This window comes from Cricetulus griseus, chromosome 6 (assembly GCF_003668045.3).
Source record: "Cricetulus griseus strain 17A/GY chromosome 6, alternate assembly CriGri-PICRH-1.0, whole genome shotgun sequence".
In the NCBI taxonomy this organism is placed as follows: Eukaryota; Metazoa; Chordata; class Mammalia; order Rodentia; family Cricetidae; genus Cricetulus; species Cricetulus griseus.
The window spans coordinates 146,206,756-146,233,169 of NC_048599.1; the positions used below are offsets into that span (position 1 = coordinate 146,206,756).

Genomic DNA, 26,414 nt, shown 5'->3' on the forward strand with positions numbered 1-26,414 from the left:
TATGTGTGTGATAAATGGAAACAAAAATTTCAAGGAAGAATATTTACCATTATTAATTAGGAATATATACTAAGTTTTAAAATTTGTTAATCTTTTATTTAAAAGTTGTTGGTGGAGTGGGAAAGACGGCTCAGTGAGGAAAAGCATTTGCCTCGAGTCTGGTGACTTGAGTTTGAATCCTGGAGCCCATGTAGTGGAAGGAGAAGATTAGAACTGAGTTCCGCATGCTGTCTGTCCTTTGGCCTCTGCCTGTGTGTTATGGTGCATGCATGCTATGCACAAATGTATGTGTCAATAAAACATCTCAACACACAAAAATAAAGTTTTTAAAAATTCATTTAATTTATAATTTTTTAAAAAATAGTTTTGTTTTTTATACCAATTTGAACATGTTATCTCTCTCCATTTAAGGAATCCATGAAGTCTTTCATAATATTATGTGATTTTCTTCGTGGAAATCTTTGGTTTTTTTTGTTTTTTTGTTTTTTTGTTTTTTTTTTTAAAACAGGGTTTCTCTGTGTGGCTTTGGATCCTATCCTGGATCTCACTCTGTAGACCATGCTGGCCTTGAACTCACAGAGATATGCCTGCCTCTGCCTCCACCGTGCTGGGATTAAAGGCATGCACCACCAACTACTGTCCTTCATGGCAATCTTAATATATGCTTTATTTAATTGATTCATATAAGCCACCAACACACATAGATAGACACATGTAAATATTCCTTTGGAGATAGGGTTTTTCTAGGTAGATAACCTGTTCCTCCAGCTTCAGCCTCCTGAGTGCTGAGGTTATAGGTGAAGGACACCATGCTCAGCTTATTCATATTTATTGTCTTCAGACTCAAAAATGACTTCCTGTTTGTTAATGGATAGAAATGCAGTTGATATTTTCCACATTGATTTTAACTTTAAGGACTTTAAACTCTTTAATTCTGTTAATTTTTCCATTTTGGTGTTTTGTGGAATCAGCCATTTTCAAATAATGATACCCCCCCAGCCCCAGTCTTGCACTTTTATATCTTTTTTTGCTTTGCAGAGCTGGCTGAGCCCTCCAATACTGTACTAAGAAAAAAAACATATTGAATATTTATTAACTCCAGTATTTGCTACTTTTTAGATGGTCCATGTTGAGTTAAGAAAGATCCTTTGAGTTGTTAGTTTACCCAAATAATAATTACTTTTGAAGTCATGAGTGAATTTTAAATGCATTGAGTGCTTTTTCCGTATTTATATAGGCTATATTATGTAGACTTTTCTTCTTTTATCCCTTAATTTGATTTGATTACATTATTTTATTTTTTTGTGTTAAAGCAGCCCTGTAATTGGTGGGATAAACTCAGCTTTGTTCATCAAGTTTTATATAATGTGGTCTTGGTTTGCCAATTACTTACTTCTCCTCCTCTTCCTCAAACTTGTAATCCTCCTGCCTCACTCAACCTTCTACATACTGGGATGGTTTGTTGGTATGTTCTTTAGAACTTGTGTTTTTTTGTTCTCAAGAAAGTCTGACCTGTATTGTTTGTACTCTTAGTTTGAGCCAGGTATGGTGGCAGACAACTGCAGTTACAGCTACAAAGAAGACTGAGGTAGGAGGACCCCTCAAACTCAGGAATTGAATCTGAGGTAACACAGGGAGCCTTGTCTCCAAAAAAAAAAAAAAAAAAAAAAAAAAAAAAAAAAAAAAAGGAGGAAGGAAGGGGAGGGGAAGGAAAGGAAAGGGAGAAAAAAAGCAGAATTGGGTTGCCATGAGAGTCGCGAGAGAAAGTGTTACCAGCCTACAGATAGTCTCTCCTTGTTGCCTTGGATGACATTTATGTGCCCATGTGCCAGCACTGGGGAAGCCAGTGCAGAGGCTAGCTGAAGTTAAATGAAATTTATTCTCAGTTTCAAGACTACCCCTTAGTTTACTGGTTTGCTAGAAGGATTCACAGGATCCAGAAAATAATCACCCTCAACTCTCTGGTGCAACACAGCAAAAAGAATGCATAGCACTGTGGCCAAGGACAGGGTGCTGGGGGAGTGTAGAGAAGGATGCACAGCCCTGTGGGCAGAGTATAGGGTGGCCAAAGTAGTCTAGACAAAGCCTTGTGCTGTCTGCCTCTGAGCTTTTAGGGAGTGATGTTCTTTTGGGATATTTTCAACTTTTCTGGTTTGGAGTGTTGTCTTTGTAGTTGAGGAGCACAGTATCCCTGTTCCTTTGGGTCAAAGAGGGTCCCTTCATTCTGTGCCAAAGGATGCTTACACTCTCCCACAGGAACCACAAGAATACGTAGATATTTACATTCTCCCTGCTTCAAAGAGTAACCAGAGTTCTAGAAGTACTCTGTTGAAAAAGAGGCATTGATGTCTTCCTAGTGGACACGTAGTCAACAGGGATGCAGAGATACACAACTGCAGGCATTGGTTAGGAGCAAAGCTGAGCACGCCCTCCCCTCCCCCCCCCGCATTTTGCTACAGCTGGTTAAAATCTGATCTCTGTAACTACTTAGTTGGGCATCTCCTTGGGAACAGGAGAGCTTACGTCTAACCTGTCTAACCTTTTGCTCTGTTTTTCACATGTCCAGAGACAAGAGAGGTACATCTTAATCATTGTCTTTGTGTGTTTCTCTTGGCACTACTATTGTCACTTTGGTTTTCAGTAGAGGAAATTGGCTTATTTGAAACGTTTGTCTTAAGCCTCTATGGAAATATAAGTTTACGGGAAGGTTAAAGCAGTTCGTTTGTGCTCCTCCCAGAGTCTCTGCTGCAATTGTTGCAAGGGAAACCCCAGGGAACCTCCTGAGCAGGGCTTGGGAAGAGCTGGGGCTGAGTTGTCAGCCGTGCAGATGCTCTATCAAGTGCTGTATGTAGAGCAGAAGGAATACTCTGTATGCAGTATCTCTACTTTCCAACCAGCAGGCATCTTCTTTATCTTTGGAGGTTTTGGTGCCTCAAAGCAGCCCAAGAAACCTGTTTACATTGGCTTTGAAAGCATAGTGTTTGGGTTTTCTCTGACTTGAATTCTCACTGCCTGTGTGTTTTGGGCAGGGTTTCACTCTGTAGCTGTGGCAGGGTTGGAACTCACTATGTAGAACAGACTAGCTTTGAGCCCCTAAATGTCTAGCTGCTTTTCCCTCTCTGTTGACTGTCAAAGGATTCAGAAAGTAAGAGAGGAAAACACAAATAGACAAATGAAAAAAGCAGACAAGGAGCTTTGCTGACTTTGCCATAGCCAATAGGGTTACCTATAACATTTTGGAGCGCAGTAGCTGTTTGATAAAAACTTTATGCTTTTTCTTGGAACTTTTTTTTTTCTTTCTTTTTTTGAACAGTACTGTAGCCAGAGAGGAGCAGTATGCAGCTGCAATAGAACTGTTGCCTTTTGATGGTCTCTCACTCATTGCAGGTGTTTCTGAAACCCTTTCTCTCCCCTGAGGCCCACTGACACCTCTGTCACTTGCAAGGGGCAAAGATTGATTTGTAAGTCATTTGCTGTTTGTCTTCACACAGCTTTATTAAATACACAGTAAGTAGTGTTGTAGGGAGGCAGTGTAAGTAATGGCTGAGAATGCAGGCTCTGGAGTTAGCTCCAGGCTTGCACCCAACCTAATTTACCATCTATGACCTCAGGCAGGTCATACCATTTCTAAAAGCTTTCTTGCAAAGTAGGAAGAATGGGTGACTCTACCTCACTGAGCTATTTTGAGACTTTTACATAGTCATAGTGTATGTCATTCATGGGATAGTAAGACCCATAGCAGTGTTTAATAAGCACCAGCTGCTAAACTATTGGAATCAGAGACAGACTTTTAAGAACACCTTTGTAACAAACATGACTGTTTTCCTTTGCTTTGGTAGGAGTGAGATTCACTCACCTTTTGAGAATTTTCACTCATTTCTCCAGCTCACTCATAATACTTATTGTCTCAGTCACTATAATATTGCCATATAAAATTACAGTCTTTGTAGGCCATAAATGACTGAATGCCAGGAGTTTTGTGTGATTCAGCTTAATCTAGATGCTGTTGAATGTCTGCTGTTCGCTAGAATGCGTCTACACTTTTCTCTTTTTTCTCAGCTTCCCTGTGCAGGCTGCACTATATTTTGAACAGGGAAACAGGATTAGAAAGGTGGACGGACTTGCTGTAGGTTATCTAGTAAGTTGCCAGAATTCTAATGCAAGTCTGTTGAATCTCAAGCCCAGTCAGCTTCTTTCCAGTCTCTTCGCCTGGAGAGTCTCAGCAGCACTTGCCCACAGCTTGGTGCAGAGCTATAGACTGTCGTTTCTTTTGCCTCTGGTCCAGATGGTGGTTTTCTGTTGTGCTTTGTGTTTGTGTGTGTTTTGTGCTTGTATCTTCCTATTTAAAGCACAGCATGTGCAGGGTTAGGTTCAGTCTGCTTGGTTCTTTCCTTTGCCCAGTTTTAAATGATTTCGTGAGATTCCTCATGGCTGGGGTGTTCTAGTATCTGCTATACAAGAATGTGCTGGGACTGTGTCTTAGTGCCGTGGAATTACTGAGGGTAGATGCAGGGGAGGACACTGGGTCTGCCTTAGTTCAGAGCCCAGATCTTTTCCCTACCCCCACTTCCTCCTCTCATTTTTAGACATGTTGCTAACTAAAGCTGAGGAGGAGGGCAGCCCTTTTGGTAGGATAGTGTGCTTTTCCTAGGGAAGGCTCCTTCCTCCGTCTGTAATGAATTTTAAGATTGGAAACCACTCAGTACATTTCCTGAAGGATATCAGATTCTTGATACATTGCCATTTGATTTTTTCTTTTTCTTTCTTTTTTTTTTTCTTTCCTGGCACTAAGAAGTATTTCTCAGTTTAATGTGCTTTCAGAGGAATTACTGTCTTTTAAAATATGCTACTAAAACAACCATGGTTGATTCCAGTCAGTCTCAAAGTAGAGTGACCTCAGTCTTTAATAGGAATTTGGAAGTAATTGCTTAATATCTGAATTCAAGATAATGATATAACATGTTTTGAGGTCTAAGAAAAGCTGCTTTGACCTAGCAGTCTCCCTAGGTCGGTCCTGTCCTGCTCCCTCACCTGCTCCTGAGCCTGCTGGTGAAGCTCTATGTTTGCAGCTGGAGGCTGCACTAAGTCCTTTGTTATTCCATTGTTTCCTTTAGGGTAAGAGAATAATTACGGGGAACATCTTTCCTGAACAGCTGGAGCCAAATTCCAGCTGACTACAGCACCTGCAACGATGGCACCTCTGCCTCTGGGTGGCAGGGGAGGATGCCAGCCATGAGCCACAACAATGGGCGCCAAAGTGCAGAGGGAGACATGGCCGTGCCGCACAGCTCCTGCCCTTCTGTGAGCTTCAGATGGCAGGAGTACCCGTGAATGCAAAGTGTCTGTTTTAGACTAATTAGTGGGATGATTTGTGAAATGGTGGCTATTTATTTAATTAATCACCAGCACAAAGCCATAAAACCCATATTTTAAAAATCCCTGTTAGTTTGCCATGTGGTTAATAGATTGGGGCACATTAAAAAGTGACATAGTGATGTATTAAAAATGTTCTACCTAAGATTCCTTCAGGAAAGAGCAGAAGCTGTCTGTTTGCAGATGCTGAGATAGAACCTGCCAGGATTGACCCTTCTGAGGTGGAAACGTTTGTAAAGGCATTTATCTTTTGAATAGCATCTGCGTTAGAACAGCTCCTCCTGGAATATTCCAGATGAAAGAACTTTGTAAAATAGCTCAAAAATTAGAATTGAAGTTAATTTTTTTAATGTTTCTCTTAATGATGAGAACCTACAATTTTCTAAAAATTACTCTGTATTTACCAAGCATAGGAATATCTCTTATAATATAGGTCTTTCATTTCTATTTGTGGGAAAAGAGGCATTTAATTAATGAAATATTAAATGCAGAATCATTTTTGTTGCAGCTGACAGAACTTCATTCTATTCGGCTCTGTTATTGTTTTCTGTTGAATGGGAACAGGGTAATTGTTGTACTTGCTCAATCTCAGCTCAGGTAAATTGTCGTTTTGCTTAGGAAGATAAAAATTGAATTGTTCAAGAGATGACACTGATACTAAAAATTAGAATAAATGGCTTTAATTGTAACAAATGATGGGTGGCTTTTAAATACTCAAAGTTCTAGTTGATTTTTAGTATTAGCTAGACACAAGCACATAGATAACACATTAAATAGTATTTGTACCTAAGTCTGTATGGTGCTTCATTCTTTATTCACACATGCTCAGATTATTGAAGCAATCACTGTTAGATTGCTGTGCAGTAAGTATGTCAGGGCCATGGGCTCATTCCCTAGCACCAGGAAGGAAAATCAAAGTGGTCATTGTTCCTGCTAAGAAGCAAGTTTACCTACAGTGAAATCTGCTCCATAACATCCTAAAGTTGTGTGTGAGAATGTGCAGCTCAGGAATGTTTATAGAGGAAACTGACTGTCCAACTTTTAGGCCTGTGCTTCTTTGCTGTGTTGTATAATTCCCTGCTCTGTGAGAAGGGGAGCTGGAATAAAACATGAGTATGTTAATGCAGCCTAGAGCTGATGTGGTGGTGATGATTACAATGCAGAGAAAGCATTTCTCATAACTGCTGTTGCCTACTAGAGCCTTTGAAACATCTGGACTTTTAATTGAAAAATAGTGTGGTGCTGTGCAAGGCAGACATGCTAAGTGAAGTCACTAATTTAGAATACAAAAATATAATTGATAAAGTGCTTTATTTACATTGTATTTAAGTATTCATACTTTGTTATGCTTTGTATAACAGGGAGTTACTGGGTTAAATTTTCATGAATGTAGACAGCCTAAAATGAGATAAATTAAGTGAAAGCATTAGTAGAATTTTCTATTAAAGTGAACAGTTTGTTCCAGAAGAGTGTACACTTTTGCATCATTTGGGGCTTTTTAGGGAACCAAAGAGTTCAGGTGTCTGGTTTTGTGTTTTAAAAACTAGCTTTAAGTTTGGTAGCACCATTGCATTTTCTTGTTATTGCAGTCATATCTTGGGGTGGTTTTGTTGTTGTTGTTGTTTTGTTAAAAAAAAAATGTTTCCTGGCATAATGGTAAATGGTTCTAATGGCAGCATTATTGCCCAATAAACCAAAGCCTTCCCCACCTCTGGGGCAGGTTATCAGAGTCTGCCCAGGAGAGCAGAAGAGCTGGTGAAGGGCGTGCAATTAACCTTTGTCCTGCCTTCCAGCAGGGGAACTGACCCAGCAGCCTTCCCAGGAAATCCAATTTAATTTAAAATGAATTTGAAAAGACAAATTAGCCATATCTATTTTAATAAGATAAAAATCCCTACTCTGCCTGCATCTGGCTTAGTTAGGACCTCAAAGGAGATGAGACTGACTGAGCCTCAGTTTGAACATGAAGAAATAATGCCAGGGGACTAAGATAGACACCCTAGGGACCCAGGTGCACAGTGACTCTTGAGTTTCTGCAAGCCAGCAAGTCTGGGCTGCCCCTTTCTGCAGAGGATTGCAACCTGAGAAGCACTGTGGCCTCCTCAAGCCCCGAGCCAACTGGAGGTTGATGCTGCCGGTATTCTGCTGGCTCTTCCAGGGACCAAATCGTTGTTTTCTCCCTGGATGAGAGCACACTGGAGTACTGCCACTTGGGTGGCCAGACTTAGTAGCCTCACAATGACAGGTTTATCTCTCTGTCAAAGAGTAGCTGGCTGTCTCTATAGCCGACGAGTCAGTGTTGACTGCTGCATGTGAACACTAAAGAGGAGGCCCTGCCAGCTTCTTAAGGGGCCGAGTGCTCCTTTGCATTTAACCCCAGAAACAGGGTGTGCCCAACAACACAGGGACCTGAAGCCTCTCCACTCCCCGAGTAACTGGAGCAGCCCTTCCTTTGTCCTTCTTCCTTTCTTGCCAGTGGTGATTCCTAGTTTTGAAGTTGTAGCTGCAGCATTTGTACCCTTTGCTAGATACTCTGTACTTCAGGTGTGAGATTCACCCAGGGATAGGGGTTTCTCTTGGGACGAGAACTTAACACTCTGTCTCATAAGGAATTTGGAGCAGCCTACGTGATGATATTCCTCAGCACCAAGACGATCTTCATCAGACTTTGGGGTAAATTAAATGAAAATCATGTGTAGCAAATACTGGGACTCTGGCTAGATGCCCAACTAATGGTGACGAGCAGTGGCAGAGAGCTAAATGGGAGCACAAACATCTGTATACAGTAAGGCCTGTGTCCTTCCTGGCAGCCTGCTTGTGCAGCTTTGTACATTCCTCATTGCAAAGGGTGATAGGCAAACACTACTTCTTATTACTCATTTTTTGTTTTGTTTTGTAGAGTCAGGATCTCACTGTGTAGCCTAAGCAGGCCTGGAGCTCACTGTGAAAGCCAGGGTAGCCTCAAATTTGCAGTGATCATCCTGCCTCTGCTCTGCCTCTGGAGTGCTGAGATTACAGTTATGCACCAGCATACTTGGTTGTCTTTCAGTGCTCAGCACTAACTGTCCTCAGCACTCATGGACCCTACACTCCCCTCCTTTTTAAACAGTTTCCTTCCTCTTGGAGACGGCTGAAGACTTCCTGGATTTTTGGGTACTACTTTGTGTTTATACATTTTGTGTATAACTCCAAGTGATTGTCAGTGCACTCTAGATATGTAATAATAATTTGCTTTATCTTTTTCTTGCTAATACTGTTTCTGGGCATTTATAAACCATTAAGTGAAAATCTTCAATTGACCACTTAACGTTTGTGTTTTCCTGTGGAAAGTGTAATGTGTTTTCTTTCTGGTGGCTGAGTTGTAGGTTCTTTGTGTGGCCTTTTCTTGCACAGAGGAGACCCACCCCAGATCACACATATGCATTTTGAAGATGAAAGTGAATGTCATAATTGGAGAAATGTAAGGCTATTTATTTCCATTTTGTCTGATGTTTTTACATTGTTTGCTAGGAGGTGCATCAGGGACTTGAATTAATTATAATTACTGAAGAGACATAAACTGATTGAGCAAATAAAGTAGTAAGCCCGTTTATGCCAGGGCTGTCTAATTATAGCCTGATTTTGGATAAGCTGTATGTACTTGAAAGATTAATTTTAAAAGGTTCTTAGGACTTACTAAATAATAATTCAGTGAAATGTTTGAATTCTGTCAATGAAGAACATTAAGTCTTACAGTGTTAGAACAGTGTTAGAGTAGCCTAGCACAAACTTGCAGGTCTTGAAGACTGGTTAATTCAAGGAAATGATAGAACTTAAGGTTAAAGAATTTTATAATGTTTAATCAACTGAAACTCTATACAATATGTGTCTGGATTATTTCCTTCACTGTTTTTCTAACTCTGTTCTGAAATGCTTCACTATCTCTGAAATTCAGTTGTCCATGGGGTAATTGGAAGGGTTGTGCCAGAGTTCCTCTGTAGTTGAGGATTATGGCCAATTGTAACCTTTGCCAGAGCTCCCCCGTCTAATAATGGAGCCAAGCATTCATTCTCTGTTCAGTTTTAGTGTTGAAAGTTGGTTTTAAATCTTAAAATGACTCATTATACTATGAAAATTGATAGAGTTTAAAACATGTAACTCTTCTTTATGGTCTTAAAAAAACCCATTTTTACTTTTAAAGCATATTGATTTTATTATATAAATGATTTAATAATAAAGAGATCTCTAAAGTTATGCTAGGCGATGGGGCTTAGTTCATGCAAATTACCGTTCCCTGATATTATCATCATTGTAAAAGCCATTGTTTGTATAATTAAGTGCAAAGTGCTGTGTAGCATTTTATGATCAAAGAATCCCATAATGGCTATGAAAATTCAAAATGGACACTTTTCATGCTGTAAAGATGGCTTCAATGTAGCTGGATTGTACCTGTGAGCACACATCCTAGGATAAGCTGTAACCATCTCTAGGTCAGGTAAGAGAGCACTGGCTTTTCTTTGTTGCCCGTGCCTCCCTTTGCTTAGAGAGATATTTTGTCCAGAAATCTGCTTGACCTTAGCAGCAGCTTAGACCACAGAAAGAAGTGTCACAGACTGTAACAGTCTCAGGAGCAGAGCTCTTGCAGGAGAGACACCAAGCACCAACCCAAGGCCTCTGTGCAGAGCTGCACCAGCCACACAAAGGCCTGGCACAGGCTTCAGTTTTGCTTTAGTCTGCCATTATTTTGAAATAGATATTCTCACCTGTATTCCACAGCTGAGGAAATTTGATTTTCAGAGAGGTTGCAGAGTTGCTCATTGTTGTGCAGCTCGAAGTTAACAAGTCCAAAGTACAGACCAGCATGGTAGACATTGATGATATCAGGAAGTATGTTATTCATTAAGCTTGGGAAGAATGACTACTGTTAACAGTTTGAAAACGCTTTCAGTTTTTCCCTCATGCATTCTCATTCTTTGTGAAATGTTTAAGCTATATTTGAACATGAGTGACTTCAATTTTCCAGTTGATATATATTTTAAAATTTTTGTTTTATTGGATAGGCTTTGTGGTGCAAGCCTTTAAATTCAGCACTTCAGAGGCAGAGGAAGATGTATCTCTGAGTTTGAGGCCAGCTGCTTTACAGAGCTAGCCAGGCTAGCTAGGCCTACATAGTAAGACCTTGTCTAGGGGGAAAAAAAAAAAAAAGCAGTTATATTACTGTGTGTGTGTTGCTAGGGAGCTTGTGTATGGAGGTCAGGGGACAGCTTCCAGGAATCAGTTCTGTCTTTCAACCGAGTTCAAAACTCATGTTGTCAGGCTTATGCAGCAAGCAAGTATGTCCACTGACTCATTTGCTAACTTAAAAAATTATTTAAGTTTATTGCTCAAACAACACAGGATAACTAATATTTTTAAAACAGTGGTGTTAGACTTTTTTTTTTTTCAGAAGGATCAGAGTATCAAAATATTTTAAATAGAGAATATTTTTCCTGAGAGCAACAACTTCCTTTCCTAGTTCCAATCTAAGACTGTGGATTTACATTTGCTCTAATGTTATGGTTTTTCTGTACTATCTTGTCTTTTTGAACAGGTTGCAGTCTGGTGTACTCCACGGTACTGACTAGCTAGGGTGGCATTAGGCTTTTTGTTTGGTTTGTTTTCGTGTAGTTTGAGTTTTGGTCATGGGTGTTTAAAGGGGAGGCTGTAAAGCAGCAGTAGACTTGTCCAGATGTCATTAGGCTAGAACTAAGATTAGTGGGCAAACACTGCATGCAGGAAGATTTCATTCAATAGAAAGAAACATTTTTAACCACCAAGACTGTCCCTAGGAGTGAGGCAGAAGGCTTGCTTCAGCAGGTGGCAGGGCCATGTCAGTGTAGGTCTTTAGGGGAGGCTGTGGGACACAGTGTTCTGATGGTGTTTTAAGGGGGTGCCCAGAAGGTGTCCCAAGAGTTCTAAGTCTGCAGATGTCAATAAAAACTTTTAGGTCTGTGATTATAAAGTAGGAAAACACATAGTGGACAGTGAAATTTTATGAACCTTTACTGAAGATAAAACAGAAGTTCTGTGTGTAATCTTATCAGGCTCTCTGTACAACCCTTTAGGGCTGTTATCCATGCTTTTAATGTCGTGTGTATGTGCAGTTTATGCAATTTGTATTCTCATGCATGTGTGTGGAGGTGAGAGGCTGACTCTGGTTCCTGCCTGTGTTGCTTTCATTTTATTTACTTACTTACTTACCTATTTTCTTGAGCCAGGCTCTTTCACTGAACCTGGAGCCCCTTGATGGCTAGATTAGTTAACCATATTGCACTGTGCCACTGTGTCCAACTTTCTCTTGTTTATATGAGACAGGTCTCACTGTATAGCTTTGGCTGACCTAGAGCTTGCTTGTGGAACAGACTGGCCTCGAACTCACAGAGATCTGCCTGCTTCTGACTCCCAGGTGCTGGTATTAAAGCCTTGTGCCACCATGCCTGGCCCAATGCCTACTACCTTACATGGGTTCTGAAGATCCAAACTCAGGTCTTCATGCTTTGTGGGTTAAGAAATCATGACCCAAAGAGCTTAAGTTGCTAAAGGCCAGACTGTAGTGGCACTGTGTGCAGGTGTGAGTTACAGCCTATGTTCTTCACTCACTGCACACTGTGCTCCCTCCCAGCTTCGTTATGATGGCAAGATCCGAGAGGCACCAGATCAGAACTTGACCTTGTTAAAGAAGGAGTGACATTTGACGTTCTTGATAATAAAAGCTTAATGGAACCAAGGTTGGTGATTCAGAGGGACTTAATGAGATTTTGTCAATTTTATTTTAAGCTTGTCAGAAAATACAGTGTCCAGTGACAAACTGTAGAAATGTTTTTGACAAATTAACTTGACTACAGGTGCCAGATCAGGGAAATGTTAATTTAATAGCCTTTAAGCAGTCCAGATTTATTGAGGGTTAAGATAGCAGTACAAAGCCAACTTCATTGCTCTGAATGGATTTGTCGTAGAATTTTATACAAAATCTATTCATATTCATTGCTGCTATTTTGAATGTAAAAAAAGTTCATTTTCTGATCCCATAAAATTGTGGTGTTTAGAAGTTTTCCCTCCATTATATATAACCTCTTTATTTCTCATAATTAGATAATCTGGTTTATGCTGGATTATGTTTGAAATATTACTTCTCTTCAAATGGAAGCTATTAAAATATCCCCAGAGAAGTGAGCATTTGAGTGTACCAGATCTCACTTGGCACCTATGAAACACAGCACCTTTCTGTGTCTGTTGAGGAAGTTAAGGAGAAAGGTGTCAGTAGAGTTGCATGGCAGCCACTCCTTAAACAGAATGTTTCCTTTCAAAGGCTACAAAGAATCCTTCTATCACTTTGCACTATTATGTTGTCTGGATACATTGATACATTTATTTCTGCATTAAAAATACATATAAAGATCTGCTTATACAGTTGTGATTAATGGAATAATGTTGCCTGCTTTTTGTCTCTTTAATTGCAGAAGCCAAGCTGTCTGTCCTTTCTGTTTCCTTCCCTTGGCAGAGAAATTGAACACTTAGCAACAGTTTGGAGATGTTATTCAATTTATTATTGGAAATGATGTTAAGTAGCCCTGCTAACTGAGCCTTGTGTTCTTAAATATTAGTTCAGTTGATCCACTTGATGTGGGTAGTTCCTAATTGAAGATTATTTTAAGCATGCCATGTAGCACAAGCTTGTAATCCCAGCAGCATGCAGAGGTAAGAAGATCACCTATTTGAGGCCAGCCAGGGATACATAGTGAATCCCTCTCTCAAAAAGTGTGTGTGTGTGTGTGTGTGTGTGTGTGTGTGTGTGTGTGTGTGTGTGTGTTAGAGAGATGGCTCAGCAGAGCACTGGCTACTCTCCCAGAGGACCTAGGTTTGATTCCAGGTACCCACAGCTCACAATTGTCTGTAACTCCAGTTTAAGGGGATCCAAAGCCCTCTTCTGGCCAGCTCAAGCACCAGGCACACATATGGGGCATAGATGTACATACAGGCAAAATACCCATACACATAAAATAAATACAGGGTTTTTTTTGTTGTTTGGGTTTTGTTTGTTTGTTTGTTTGTTTGTTTTTGTTTTTGAGACAGGTTTTCTGTATGTAGACCAGGCTGGCCTTGAATTTGAAGAGATCTGCCTGCCTCTGCCTCGTGAGTGCTGGAATTAAAGGTGTACACCACACCTAGTTTAACATAAAATTATTTTTAAAAAGATTATTTGAAACTGAGCAGCATCTGTTGTTCTTTCTGCTTTCTCTATTTTGGAAATTATGAAGTGTATAATCTTGAAATTTTGCTCGGCAATGTTTATAAAGGTTATATATTTGTATTTTTAGGTTACATATTATTTTAGTTAATGAGACACATGGGCAAAGATACAGTATGAATAGACTAATCCATTATCATGTTCAGTGTTGTAAATTTAAGTTGATATTACTTACATTCCATGTGATAAACTATTTTTAAACTTTACATATTTAGATTGGAAAAGCTAGTTATTAATTAGATGGCTTTGGTTCATAATGTTGTTATTCTCTTGATAGGTTTGAAAATGGTTTCAAAAGAATGAGCTTTTCCAATGTATCATCAGATAAAAAGACTCATATCCCTTCACTCAGTAATCTATTCCTAGAATAGGTACATATTTATATCAAAGAATGTTGGAGAGAATACATCTTACAATAGTGGAATGTTTAAAATGTTCAGCTATGTAGCTACAGTGTAGTGAAGTGTCTTAAATCATTATTCCTCACCTGCTATATGTCAGGTCCTGTGTTATGTGCAAGAGGCATTTCAGAGAAGAGAGTGTTCTGGAGTAGCAGAGGCAGTCTGTTTATGTGGGATAAGAAAGAAGAGGGAAATGTGAGGAGTATGTGAAGCTCATCAAGCTAACCCTGAACATTTGTGGTACTTCAAACCCAAGGAGCAGATAGAAGTTGTTCCCTCTCTATAATTCTCACTTGAACTGGTAGAGAAGAAGGCAGGGGTAGATTAAAAAACAAAAATAGTGAAATGTAAGGTTGTGACAATTGAATTGCTAGGAATCCGAGGAGAGAGTTATTTTGGACATCCTCTTCTTAGAAGATGTTTAAGTTCAGGGGCAGAAGAAAGCTTTCATTCCTTGGTCAGTGCTTGTGATGTGATGCGATGTAATGAAATAGATTCCAGTGAAGAAGTGGAGATTTTGAGGCGTGTCTGAGGTTAGCTAACAGTAGAGCTGGGATTCAAACCTGGATCCAGCTCTATTCTGAATTGTTGCTGTATGTTGTAGCAATGAGGCTCTGGGCCTGGTTGACCAGTCTGTAAGCTGCCAGGCTGAGGCAGGGTTGCTAGCACCAAGTGTGTTTCTGTCTGGTGTGAGCTGTGGTTTGAGGGAAATTTCTCATTGTTGGCAGGAAGAAGGTTGGGCTTCCTAAGGTAAGACAAGTTGGAATGCTGCTGTTCTGGTATGGCATAGAGATGGTGCAGCTTTTGTGTGGGCCAGTGTCACAAGGAAGGAAGAGCAAGATTTGAGAGAGATTTCAGAGCCAGTGGTATAGAAGCCAGTGCAAGAAAGAGTTGTAGCAGCTCCTAGCCTGGGTGACCCCAGTCATCCAGTAGGTACAAAAAGCCTTGTAAGTGCTCAGATGGCAGGAGAGCTGATGGCAGAGAACACAGGCTAAATGGGAAGTTCCAGCAGCATTTTCAGAGCCCTCAGTTGGGAGGCCTGAGGTCTGGGCTTCCGTCCCTCCACTCAGTGTGGGTTGCCCTTGTGCTGAGGAAGTACTCTTCTGTTGTCTCAAAGCTTGAGGCTTTGCCTTCTTTCCCTTCCTAGTGTGTTGTGGAGAGCATGGATCAGCTTCACATTTGTTGACTAACTGTAAGTCATTATTAAAAACACAAGATTAAGTTACATGTTTAGAACTTACTTGCTGATGTGTGTGCATTTGCTTATGCCACAGTGTGTCCTAAGGACAATTTCAGGGAGTCCATTCTGTTCTTTTACTAGGTGAGTCCCAGGTAGGTCATCAGGTTTGGCAGCAAGTGCTGAGACATCTCACCAACTGGGTTCATTGCTTTTTATCTTTCATTAATAAAAATCATTTAACCCTGGGCCTTGCTTATGCTAGGGAAGTGCTACTTTAGAGCTATAGTCCTAGCCCACATAGTATCTTCCTAGTAAATATTTGCGTAATGTCTTAACATGGGTTGCATTTCCAACAAGGAACTTTGTTCTCTTACCTTATGCCCTTAAGCCTTGTGTGGTAGTTACTCTTGCTCTTTTTAATCAACTTTTTGCTATTGTTGTTTATGATTATGGTATTTTGTTTCTAATTCTAAACATCGTGTTCATTATAGAAAATACAAAGCAAAAAATTAAAATCACTCATAGATGAGTGTCTCCAAAGGAACCTCTGCCTCACCCCTGTTGTGTTGATTGTACACAAGACAGCGATAGTGGCTTCTTCCTGGACTCATGGCTCTATGACAGGGCATGACTGTTTCCTAAGATGCCTTTGCCAACCTCTCCCAGGGTGACTGCCCCGGGCTCTCTTGGCAGCCTTCATATTTTCCTTCTTAGTGTGCTCACTACTGTGCAGCTGGAAGACTGCTGAAAGGATGCTCAGCACTGTGTTTATTAGACTTGATCCCAGCGTGTGTTATAGTGGGTATTTGAATGCATGAGAGAGGAGAAAAGTATAGCCGAACGCTTTCCCATGAAGCCCTCTCTTGTGCTCTAATTATGGCTTTATCTCCCCAGTCCTGTATTGGGGAGCACCTAAATTGCTGTGTGACACGAGCTTTATTTATTGCTAGTTACTTTCTAATAGTTAGACCTCTGGAATATTGCTTTCTTGTTGCATGATGAATACTTTTAATCCTTTGGTCACCTTATTTTTTTTTATAAGTTAATTACTTTCTATTATGTTGATGGATTGTTTTATGTTTTAGATGATTTTCTGTAAGTCTTGCAACACAGGGACTCTTAGTTGAGCTCACTGCCATCACCTGGAGCTTTTTCAGAAGAGCCTCCTCATTAAAATAGATAATTTCAGGATTTGTACAAGGTACTTTCCCAGGAAGGAATTAGAAGATTAAAATGATGAAGCGCTTCACTCATGTTCTGAGCAGGGTTAACAGCTGCTGGGTTTCCTAACTCGGTGACTGTCCTGCAGAGGGCATCCTTGGGGGTCTTAGTCCCCCCAGATCTAGATCCTTCTTTAGGAGGCTACTCCAGGTGGAGCTTTTGTTGTATTTATGAGGACAAGGGGAAAGAGAGTAGGTGAGCTGCAGAGAGGAGGTTGGTAGCATTTGCACTGACTAAGCGGGTAAAGGGATTGATATTAAGAACAGTGGCTTTGGAGTTAGGGTGGTTCAGGTTGAACTGTAGTCTTCCATGTAGCTATGGTACATTGAACAGGACACTGTATCCCCAGAAGCCTTAGTTTTCTCCTCTGGAATATAAGGGTAATGGTAGAAGCCTCTCTTAGAGTTAGGTTGCAAATTAAATGAGATAGAGCCAAATCAATAAACAAATCTGTTCTTACTAGAATAGTTAGTATTCTTTGTTTTGTTTTGTTTTTGTTTGTTTGTTCTGTTTTGTTTTTCGAGACAGGGTCTCTCTGTGTAGTTTTGGAGCCTATCCTGGCACTTGCTCTGGAGACCAGGCTGGCCTCGAACTCACAGAGATCCACTTGCCTCTGCCTCCCGAGTGCTGGGATTAAAGGCGTGTGCCACCAGTGCCCTGTTCAGTATTCTTTCTAGAGCTTGTGACTTATCATTTTGGACCCCATGTGATCATGAAATCAAAATGGATCTGAAATCAAAAGTATCTAATAAGCTGCTCTGCACTTAGGAAGCATGTTGCAGTCTGTGAAGTAGATTCACATTGTCTTCCCAGTGGGTCTCCTCATCTTGAGCTGTCAGCCCCCTGGCCCCTCAGCTGTAGTTCTGCTACTGAGGAAGATATATGAGGATAAAAAGGGAAAGCAGCAGGCTGGCAAGATGACTCAACTTGAATGCTTTACAGGCTGTGGTAAGGATAGTTGAATAGTGGCTCTTTCCCAAGGGAAAAGCCAAGAATCCAGAAGTTGTCCAGTCCACAAGACTACTGGATGTCTTAGCAGTGCCAGTCTGCTGCTTGAGCCTGGAGGAATCCTGGAGAGCTGCATGTTTTCAGTAGACTTTGGAGTCTGTTCAGCCACAGGGGAATAGACTTTTCCAGTAGGAATGAGGGCAAGCCTGCCAAAGCAAGACTTATATCTTCCATGTCCTTTTATGTGGGCTGCACTAAAAGAAGGAGGCCAGAATTAGGGAGAGTCTCCCCATCTCAGAATCCAATTAGGAAGAATCCCTCAACTAGGCCTTGATAGTATATGCCTTTAATACCAGCACTCTGGCTAGTTCTAGGACAGCTAGAACTACACAGAAAAACCCTGACTGAAAAAAGTCCCTCAGAGGTGTGACCAGAAGATTGGATTTTAGCTTCAGATTCCCACTGTAGTCAAGTTGACAACCAAGACCAGCCATCACACCCCTTCAGAAAGGTCCATTGTTATTAGTTCACCCTCTGCCTGCCTCAATATCAGCATATTTGCTGGAGAAGCCTTGCTTAGCCATTGCAGTTATTATTTCTAAGCTAAAAAGCATGCAGGAATGTGGGGGTGTATATAGGCCATGACTATGAAGAAGACAGAGAACACTGTAGAGAACTTTGACTTTGATAATCACTTGATACCTTTAGACTTGGGCAACAATCACTTGATCTAATGTTCATTGTTGCATTGTAAGAGAAGTAACAGTTATGTTAAGTGTTTTTTAAACCAACTTTATCTTACTTTCCTCGTTCGGGTTCTGACTCTTTTTATCTTAGAATGCTAGAATTAAAAAGTTAAACCATGTGATTGGCTAAATCTATTTGCCTGTATGATCAGGAAACAGACCAATGAAAACGGGCAAGAGGGAGAAAAGAAATGAATATTGAATGTGCCAATAGGCATTTGGGCCATTCAACAGTGTTTTGTTTGTTTATTTGACATTTAATGTAAGTAGGTATAAAGTTCTACTATGCCAGCCAGGCAGACCTCATATTCCTACCAATTACCTGTGACTACAGACAGTTGCCAGCATGACTTGACTAACAATTTCGTGCTAGGCATTGTGTATGGAGCAAGAAGCAAAGAGACAGTGTCACTGCTTTTGTGGGAAAGGCATATACTGAAGATGAACGTAAATAAAGGTGTCATCTTAAATTGTTAAGGGGTACAAAGGAAATGAGTGTGGTACCTGTGGGAGAGTAACTGAGAGGCTCTTCTCTTTATAGCATCATCAGCATCAGTCCTCATGAGAGTCTTATCGTTTTACATGTGAAGAACAGAATCCCAGAGAGACTTAGTTACATGGCCAAGAGCACACATCAAAGGATGACAAGTGATGGATGGAGCACAGCCTTCCAGATGTAACCAGTTGTGCCCAGTAAGGTCTTAGAGTAAGAGATGCAGACAAAGTATACACAGATATGTGTTCAGACACACATCCTGAGAGCATATCCAGGCCAAGGAGGCTAAACCCTGATGGGCAGGCAAGGGATTTGGCATTGGGAAATGATGGAGAGGTGGGTAGGTACCAGATCTGTCGGATCTGTGAGAGTTTGGGCTTTATTCATTGTCATTTACTCACTAGAAAAATTTGAAGAGGATTGTAATGTGATTGGCTTTTAGTGTCAAGTCCCTCCCTCATACTGCAAATCAAAACCAAGATGTACTTATAGTAAGGAGTATTCTACTGGTGTGCATGCATTTGGGGAAGTGTGTGTGTGTACATGGAATGGTTTTGTATCTGCCTTTACACCATATATATTTAACAGCTTCTCTGTGGCTGTGACTTGCATTATGATAGATGGCGTGGAGTGTCCTTTCATGTATTAATTGACCACTTGTATTTCTTCTCCAGAGAAATGTCTACTCAATCCTTTGCCAGTATCTTAATTGGATTATCTTTTCTATTGTAGTGTGAGAGTTCTCAGTGTGTTCAAGATGGTAGGCCCTTAGTAGATAAATGGATTGCAACTCTTTCCCTTCCTATGGCTCACCTTTCCATGTTCTTGACAGTATTCTTTGGGGAACACATTTTAAAATTTTTAATAAATTGATTTATTTTTTATTGCTTTTATTTGTGTCATTTAAAGAAATTCATGCCTAATTCAAAATCATGAAAACTTATCATACTATGACTTTTATATTTTTACCTCTTACATTTGGATCTTTGTATATGCTGATGTAGGAATGCAAATTCATCTGTTTTTTATGTTGCTATTTGGTCATCCCACTGATGTTCCCTGAAAAGACCATTCTTCTCCATTGAAGCACAGATTGACAGTAGTTGTCCTAGAACTTACTAGTGGAGTAGAGAGACAGTAGAAGGAGAAAGGATCCGGGACATTAGTAGCAGTTGTGTTTGTGGCTCCACTTGCTGCAATGAGGAGGCTGCCGGTGTAACTCGGGGTAGGAGAGAATGGGGCAGTAAAGCACACTAATATAAACTTAAAGTATCTGTGCTCTTTTCTCCTTATGATGTTTGTGAGTAAGTTAAGACTATGAACCAAGAAGACTGAGCTCCAGTCTCTGTTGAGGAAGGGGGAGGCCCAGGGCCTTGTAGAACAGAGCAGGAGATGGTTTGGAACTACGTAGAACAGGAATTGTTTTATTTTATTTTATTTTATTTTATTTTTATTTTGCCAAAGGAAATAATAGTTTGGAAGTGTTAGTGGGGAAAGAACAACCTACATGACCTCCTTACCTTGTGGATTTGGGGATCTTGAAAAAGAAGATGAAGATCAGGACATGGTGGAATGTGCTTATAACTGTAGCCAAGGCATGAGGATCATGAGTTTGAAGCCACCATGGGCAGCAGGGCAACTTAGGAGGTACAGAGGGGAAGAGAAGAGAGGTAGGGAGTCCTGTTTGCCCTCCCCCATATGGAGATTTGCTTAAGGCACAGAAGTAGAAAGAAGAATGTTTGAAAAGCAGCTTGGCTGTGTTGCTGACTAGTTCTAGTGCTCCAGATAGTGAAAAGGAGAATATAGAGAGAGGAGGGCCCAGTATGTGGAAAGAATCATAGAGTCATGTAGGTTGAATAGTAAGAGAAGATTAAGGACCCTTGAACTTGTGTGGCACTTAAGTAAGCAGGTGCACTGCCCAATGGAGTTAGTTCCTTAAGTCGCAGACACATAGACAAGCTCTTGGTCCCAGTGTAAGTGCCTCCTCTTCAACTTCTCCAGGAGAGACATGGCTGTTACTAAGGAAGGCAGCCAGTGCCAGAGTCTGTTAGTGTCTTCTCCAAGGGCAGAGAGTTGATAACAAATCCAGTCTATCCAAGCACCAACTCTGCTCATGTTCATACTTGTTCCTTTAGGAGAGCACATTCACCTTGCTGAACGTAGACTTTGTTCACCTTGAGACTGGCTAGGCTCAGAGTGGGTCTATGTAGAAAGGGTAGGAAATGTCTGTGCTGACCCAGACCAGCAGAGTTGTGCTAGGACCCATAGTGCATGCAAGACCACAGCTGTGTGCTTTACTCTCTGATACTTGTGCTCCCTCCACAGGGTCATGTGGGTACAACTGCAACTAAGAAGATCGACGTCTACCTCCCCCTGCATTCAAGCCAAGACAGACTGCTGCCAATGACCGTGGTGACAATGGCCAGCGCCAGGGTGCAAGACCTCATCGGGCTCATCTGTTGGCAGTATACCAGCGAAGGACGGGAGCCAAAGCTCAAGTAATCTTTCTCTTCTCACCCGCTCTAGTTCCTAGTGGTCTCCTAGCCACCAAATCTGTACTCTTGGACATGTTAGTCTCTCTAGACACTAGCCAGAGAACCAGACTTTCATAATGATCTAGCTCAGAGTGCTCCCCAAGTCTTGGGCCCCGTCATTCTCAGAGTCTACTTGAGAATAAACTTACAAGTTTTCAGATATGGACATTGGAAATAAATTCATGTGGATAAGAGTAGCATGAAAGGAAATGGGAGGAGAGGAGACCAGTGTCTGAGCACTTGCCATGATCTGGCACTTAACAGGTCACTTCATTCCTGGCATCCTGTTTGTTCTTCCAGACATGAAGGTGAGTATCCTTATCCTCTCTGTCTGTGAAGGAAGGACTTGGGCTCAGATACTTTTTTTTTTCTTCTTCTTTTGGTTTGGTTTTTTGAGACAGGGTTTCCTCTGTGTAGCTTTGGAGCCTATCCTGGAACTAGCTCCTGTAGACCAGGCTGGTCTTTATCTCACAGAGATCTGCCTGCCTCTGCCTCCCAAGTGCTGAGGTTAAAGGCGTGCACCACCACCGCCCATCCAGGCTCAGGTTCTTGCTGAAGGTCATTCCATAGAAGATGGCAGTCAGGGTATTATGTGATCCTGCCTGCCCTCTGTAGAACTTGGGTCTGAACCTCAGCTTTCTTCATCAGTGATGATGCCTTTTCTCCATCACTAAGCTGTGTTCTTCATTTAACAGTTATAGTAAAGATGCCACTTTGTGTTGCTTAGCTGCATTGACCCTGCTTGCATCCCTTCCTGACTGGTGTCCTCTTCTAGTTTACCATCTTGCCAGCAGCAGGATATAGAACACAGCAAAATATGGTGGGAAATTTCTACTCCCTGCCCATGTTTAGCTGAGTCTGATCCAGTCAGTTTTAGTGTAAAATTTTCTTTCATGTACATCAAATTTGCCCATGTAAATTTCTCTTCTAGTTTTCTTCTTTCATTATTTCCTTTGTGAAGTGTTGGCCAGCTTCAAACTCAGGACCTTCCTGCCTCAGCCTCCTGAGTGCTGGCATTATAGAAGGTCACCACTATACCTTATTATTTTTGAACTCTTTCTGACATTGCCCCCCATTTCCCTGACTAAGTTTGGGTATAAAAATCATCTTCATTGCTCTAGTGTCAATAGAGAGCCAATCCAACTGAGACACTATCTCAAACAAATGGTCAGAGTCAGCTGCTGTTCTTAGGAAGGTGCTGAGATGTAGATCTTTCTCAGTCGAGGAACAGAAACCCTGGAAATGCTGTCTAGTGTGGCCACTGAAGCTGACAGGCGTGAGTCAGCTGGCCCAGGGGTATATGAGTAACAGACAGGAACTGAACTGCAACTCCATTTTATAGCTATAGAAACTAAACTCAGGCTAAATAGCTTTTAAACCACACAGCAAGTGGCAGGATTGGTATTTTAACCCAGTGGTCTCTACCAGTGCCCAGTTCTTCCCTACCACACTCACTGTGGTGGAACTGTATGCTGGATCTGGAAGTACAGGCGAGACCAGCTTCTGCCATCAGGGGCTATGCCCAGGGTAAATGCCCAGGGTAAAAGTGTACAACTCATAGAAAATGGCATGTAAGAGCAGATGGTTTGAGAAGAGCCAGGTGTGTGTTTCAGAGTTAATATAGGGTCCAGCTCCCTTGATCTTGGGACAGCCAAGGGGGAACCTGAAGAAGCAGCAGGAAACGTTATGTTGAGAGGCTAAGAAGAAAAGCAGAGAACTGTGGTTCTGCTAGACTCCACTGCAGAGCAGGGTATTGACTGATTTGTAGTAGATACCAGAGGCTGGAAGTTCAGCATATTTTCTCAGGAATACAGTTCAATCCATAACACTTCTTTTTTGCTAGTTGATAACTTAACTATTTTCCCTGTGTGAATTAATGACATGATTATAGTGGAAACTGGAATGTTCTTCAAAAGGTGAACCATTAAAACACCATGCTACGTCTGTCCAGCATAGCACTGCTCAGTGATAAGAAAGGAACAAGCTGTTGATACATACAACTAAGTCACTTTGGAAAGTTTACATCTCGTCTGATTCTGTTATATCACATATTCAAAGTAACACAGGTACAAAGACAGAAAACATGTAAATGGTTTCAGAGGACAAAGACAGTGTTTGGGAAGAAGAGATATGAAAAGACCTTCACTGTTATGTTCTGTTCCCAGTGAAAATTACATGTGTGCCTGTGTGCATGCTCGCGTGCTTGTCTGTGCGCGCACACATAAGCTGGCAGAAACTGAGTGAAATTTATAGTCTTGTTACCAGAGTTGCACCAGTGTCAATTTTCTTGTCCTGGACTATAATTACATGAGCTGTCACCGCCAGGGAAGACTGCATACCACGTATAGCTCTAGCTATCTTGGAGCTCATTTTGTAGACCAGGCTGGCCTCGAACTCACAGAGATCTCCCTGCCTCTGCCCTACCGGTGCTGGGATTAAAGTTGTCTGTCACCACCCCTGGCTTCAGACAGTAGAATTTAAGACAAAACTTACCCATTTTGGTAAAGTTCATGGTGAAATGAGAAAAGACTCATAGCAACATACATCAAAGGAAGAGAGCACCAAGGCTTTGGTGACGCACTTCTGAAACAGGACATTTTGGTATACTCCTGCCAAAGCCTGTCAGCCAGGGGAGGGGCCAGAGAAGAGGACCAACAGAACAAAATATAATGAAAAGCACATAGCGAATCCCATTACTTTATGTACTAATTTTTAAAAGCAAATCAAAACTGGTATTCAGTATTAAAAGAAAGGATACTAGCTGGGCAGTGGTGCTTTACACCTTTAATCCCAGCACTCGGGAGGCAGATGTAAGTTCAAGGACAGTCAGGGCTACACAGACAAACCCTGTCTCAAAAAACAAACAAAAAACAACAAGAACAAAAAGGGAATATTATGAACCAGGAAAAATTTGTAAAAACAATTGAGAGTTGGGGAAGATAGTTTGAAGCACATAAATAAATCACACTACATTATTTAAGAAAAGACTGGAACCCAGTTACAGAGAAGGAGGAGTCATGAGCGAAGGGGTCAAGACCAGGCTGGAGAAACCCACAGAAACAGCTGACCTGAACAAGGGGAACTCTTGCTCCCCAGACTGATAGCTGGGAAATCAGCATGGGACCGATCCAGACCCCATGAATGTGGGTGTCAGTGAGGAGACCTCAGAAATCTGTGGGGCCTCTTGTAGTAGATCAGTACTTATCCCTATCATAGGAATGGACTTTGGGAGCCCATTCCACATAGAAGAATACTCCCTGAGCCTAGATGGGGGCGGTGGGGAGGCCCTATCCCAAAGGATATGACAGACTCTGAAGACACCCTATGGAAGGCCTCACCCTCTCTGGGGAGCAGAAAGGGTATGTGATAGGTAGGGTGTTAGTGGGGAGGGGAGAGAGGGGGAACTGGGATTGACATGTAAAGCAATCTTGTTTCTTATTCAAATAAAAAAAATAGAGAAAAAAAGAAAAGAAGACAGAAAATGTGTTGGGGCAACACATGGGATCACAATACTTTACATATTAAAGCTATTAAGTATACAGAACACCAGATCTAAAAATCATCCCTCCTTCATTGTCCCTCACTTCACTGGCTAAATAGTACAGTGCTACACTGAGTTATTCACATAGATACAACATGCTCAAATAGGAGAACTTTAAAATGTCTCAATTTGTCTTACCACAAATGAAAAGAATAGAAAAGGAAAACCTTTTAAATTCAAAATTGTAAAATCCATGGTCTAGGCTAGCATTCCTGAAGACCTTTTCCTGGCATACATATTTAGAGAATTTAAATTGTGGTAAAATATACATAATAAAATTTTTTCATGTTTATGAATATATATATATATATATTTCATTTGGTATAATTTAGCTTCCTTGTTTTTTTATTCATAGTTGGTGAGAAGAGGCTTTTGCTTTTTTTTTTTTTTAAAGCAACAAATGACAAACTAAAAGATTTTTTAAAAAGAAACTTGAAAGGAAGGTTCAAATAGGTGACCAGCTTAGGTTATGTGTAGCCTGGGACCTACTAGGATGATCTCTTATGTTACTTTGCCAACCTCTATAATTGAACATGGCTTTCAGTGCTATGTTCCTTCAGTACCCCACATGCTGACATTTCCATAATCACCCCCTCAGTGCATTTTGAATTGCCAAGTTAAGCCTGCCTTTCAGGTTTTTGTACTTTGTGACACTAGATTCCTTAGTCGTGTTTGGTGTAAGCTAGTCTGTAAAGTAAATCTCCAAAATCCCTGTCTGTCAGGCAGTATGGGAAGGATTTTCTCTTCCTTATGTTAGTGTTGATGTGCTGGAATCGATCCTTATTTGGTCTTTCCCCAGTGGGCTGGTCTGTGGAAGATCACTGCATTCACCAGGACCTAATTGCTAGATGCATGCAAGAGCTTTCCTCCAATTTTGGTTTGATTGTCAAGAAAACCATTTATACAAGGCTGTATTATTTCACAGCCCCTGTGCTGTGAAAACTGCAGCAGCTGACCGGCCCCAGAGAAGGAATGGAGGATTTGGCAGGGATTCTTGGCATCCTTGATTCTTTCTTGTGTTTGTTAATTCTTGTGTAAGATCGGACTATGGGAGTTAGCTTGATTTCCTGGTTATTTTGATGTACTGATCCTGAGAAAAACAGTGGGGAAGACAGTAACTTCAGTCTTTCTGCATGACCAAATTGAACAATTTAGACTTCATTATTCACATTTATTGAAATTTGTTTAGAAAACATGGCTTATAAAGTTTTGTTTAGATTTGGGTGGCTTCCTGTAATTTCTTGTACATAGTCCATGATTTTGGAGGTGGGGGGTGGACGACTCACTCCAGCCTATAGTTCTCAGTATGTATTCACTACAGCAATGCATTTGATCACTTATTGATGTCTTGGTCTGAGGATGAAGAGGGACAAAGTAAGCTCCTCTCCAAGATCTCTCCATGCTGTCTATGCTGCTCATAATCTCCTGAGCTCAAGTGTCGTCAACCCTCAACCTCCTGAGTGTTGACTGTAGGTGTGTTCCACCATGCCCAGCTGCTTCACTTCTTTTTATAACAGAGTAGCATACACTGTTTTCCCCTCTTTCGTGTTTCCACTGGAGAGTATCTGTCTCTTCCTTATGATATTTTGGCCATCACATAGAAAGCTGTTGCACATTTTCCCATGCAGGTTTGTGAGCATGTGAGTTTTCATCTCATTTGGCTAAGTATTAAGAGCACAATTCCTGGGTGGAGGGGTAAGGTAAGCCT

At 41.1% G+C, this 26,414-nt stretch overlaps 1 protein-coding gene across 7 annotated transcripts in view; it reads left to right on the forward strand.

Annotated features, from left to right (window-relative positions):
- Mapkap1 (MAPK associated protein 1) overlaps positions 1–26,414 on the forward strand; it is a 218,143-nt gene that overhangs the window by 75,932 nt on the left and 115,797 nt on the right. For all 7 annotated transcript variants that reach the window (XM_027423729.2, XM_027423728.2, XM_027423732.2 and 4 more), the window contains one exon: positions 20,957–21,129. In XM_027423729.2, coding sequence (XP_027279530.1) covers positions 20,957–21,129 — 173 coding nt within the window. The remainder of the gene's footprint in view (positions 1–20,956; positions 21,130–26,414) is intronic.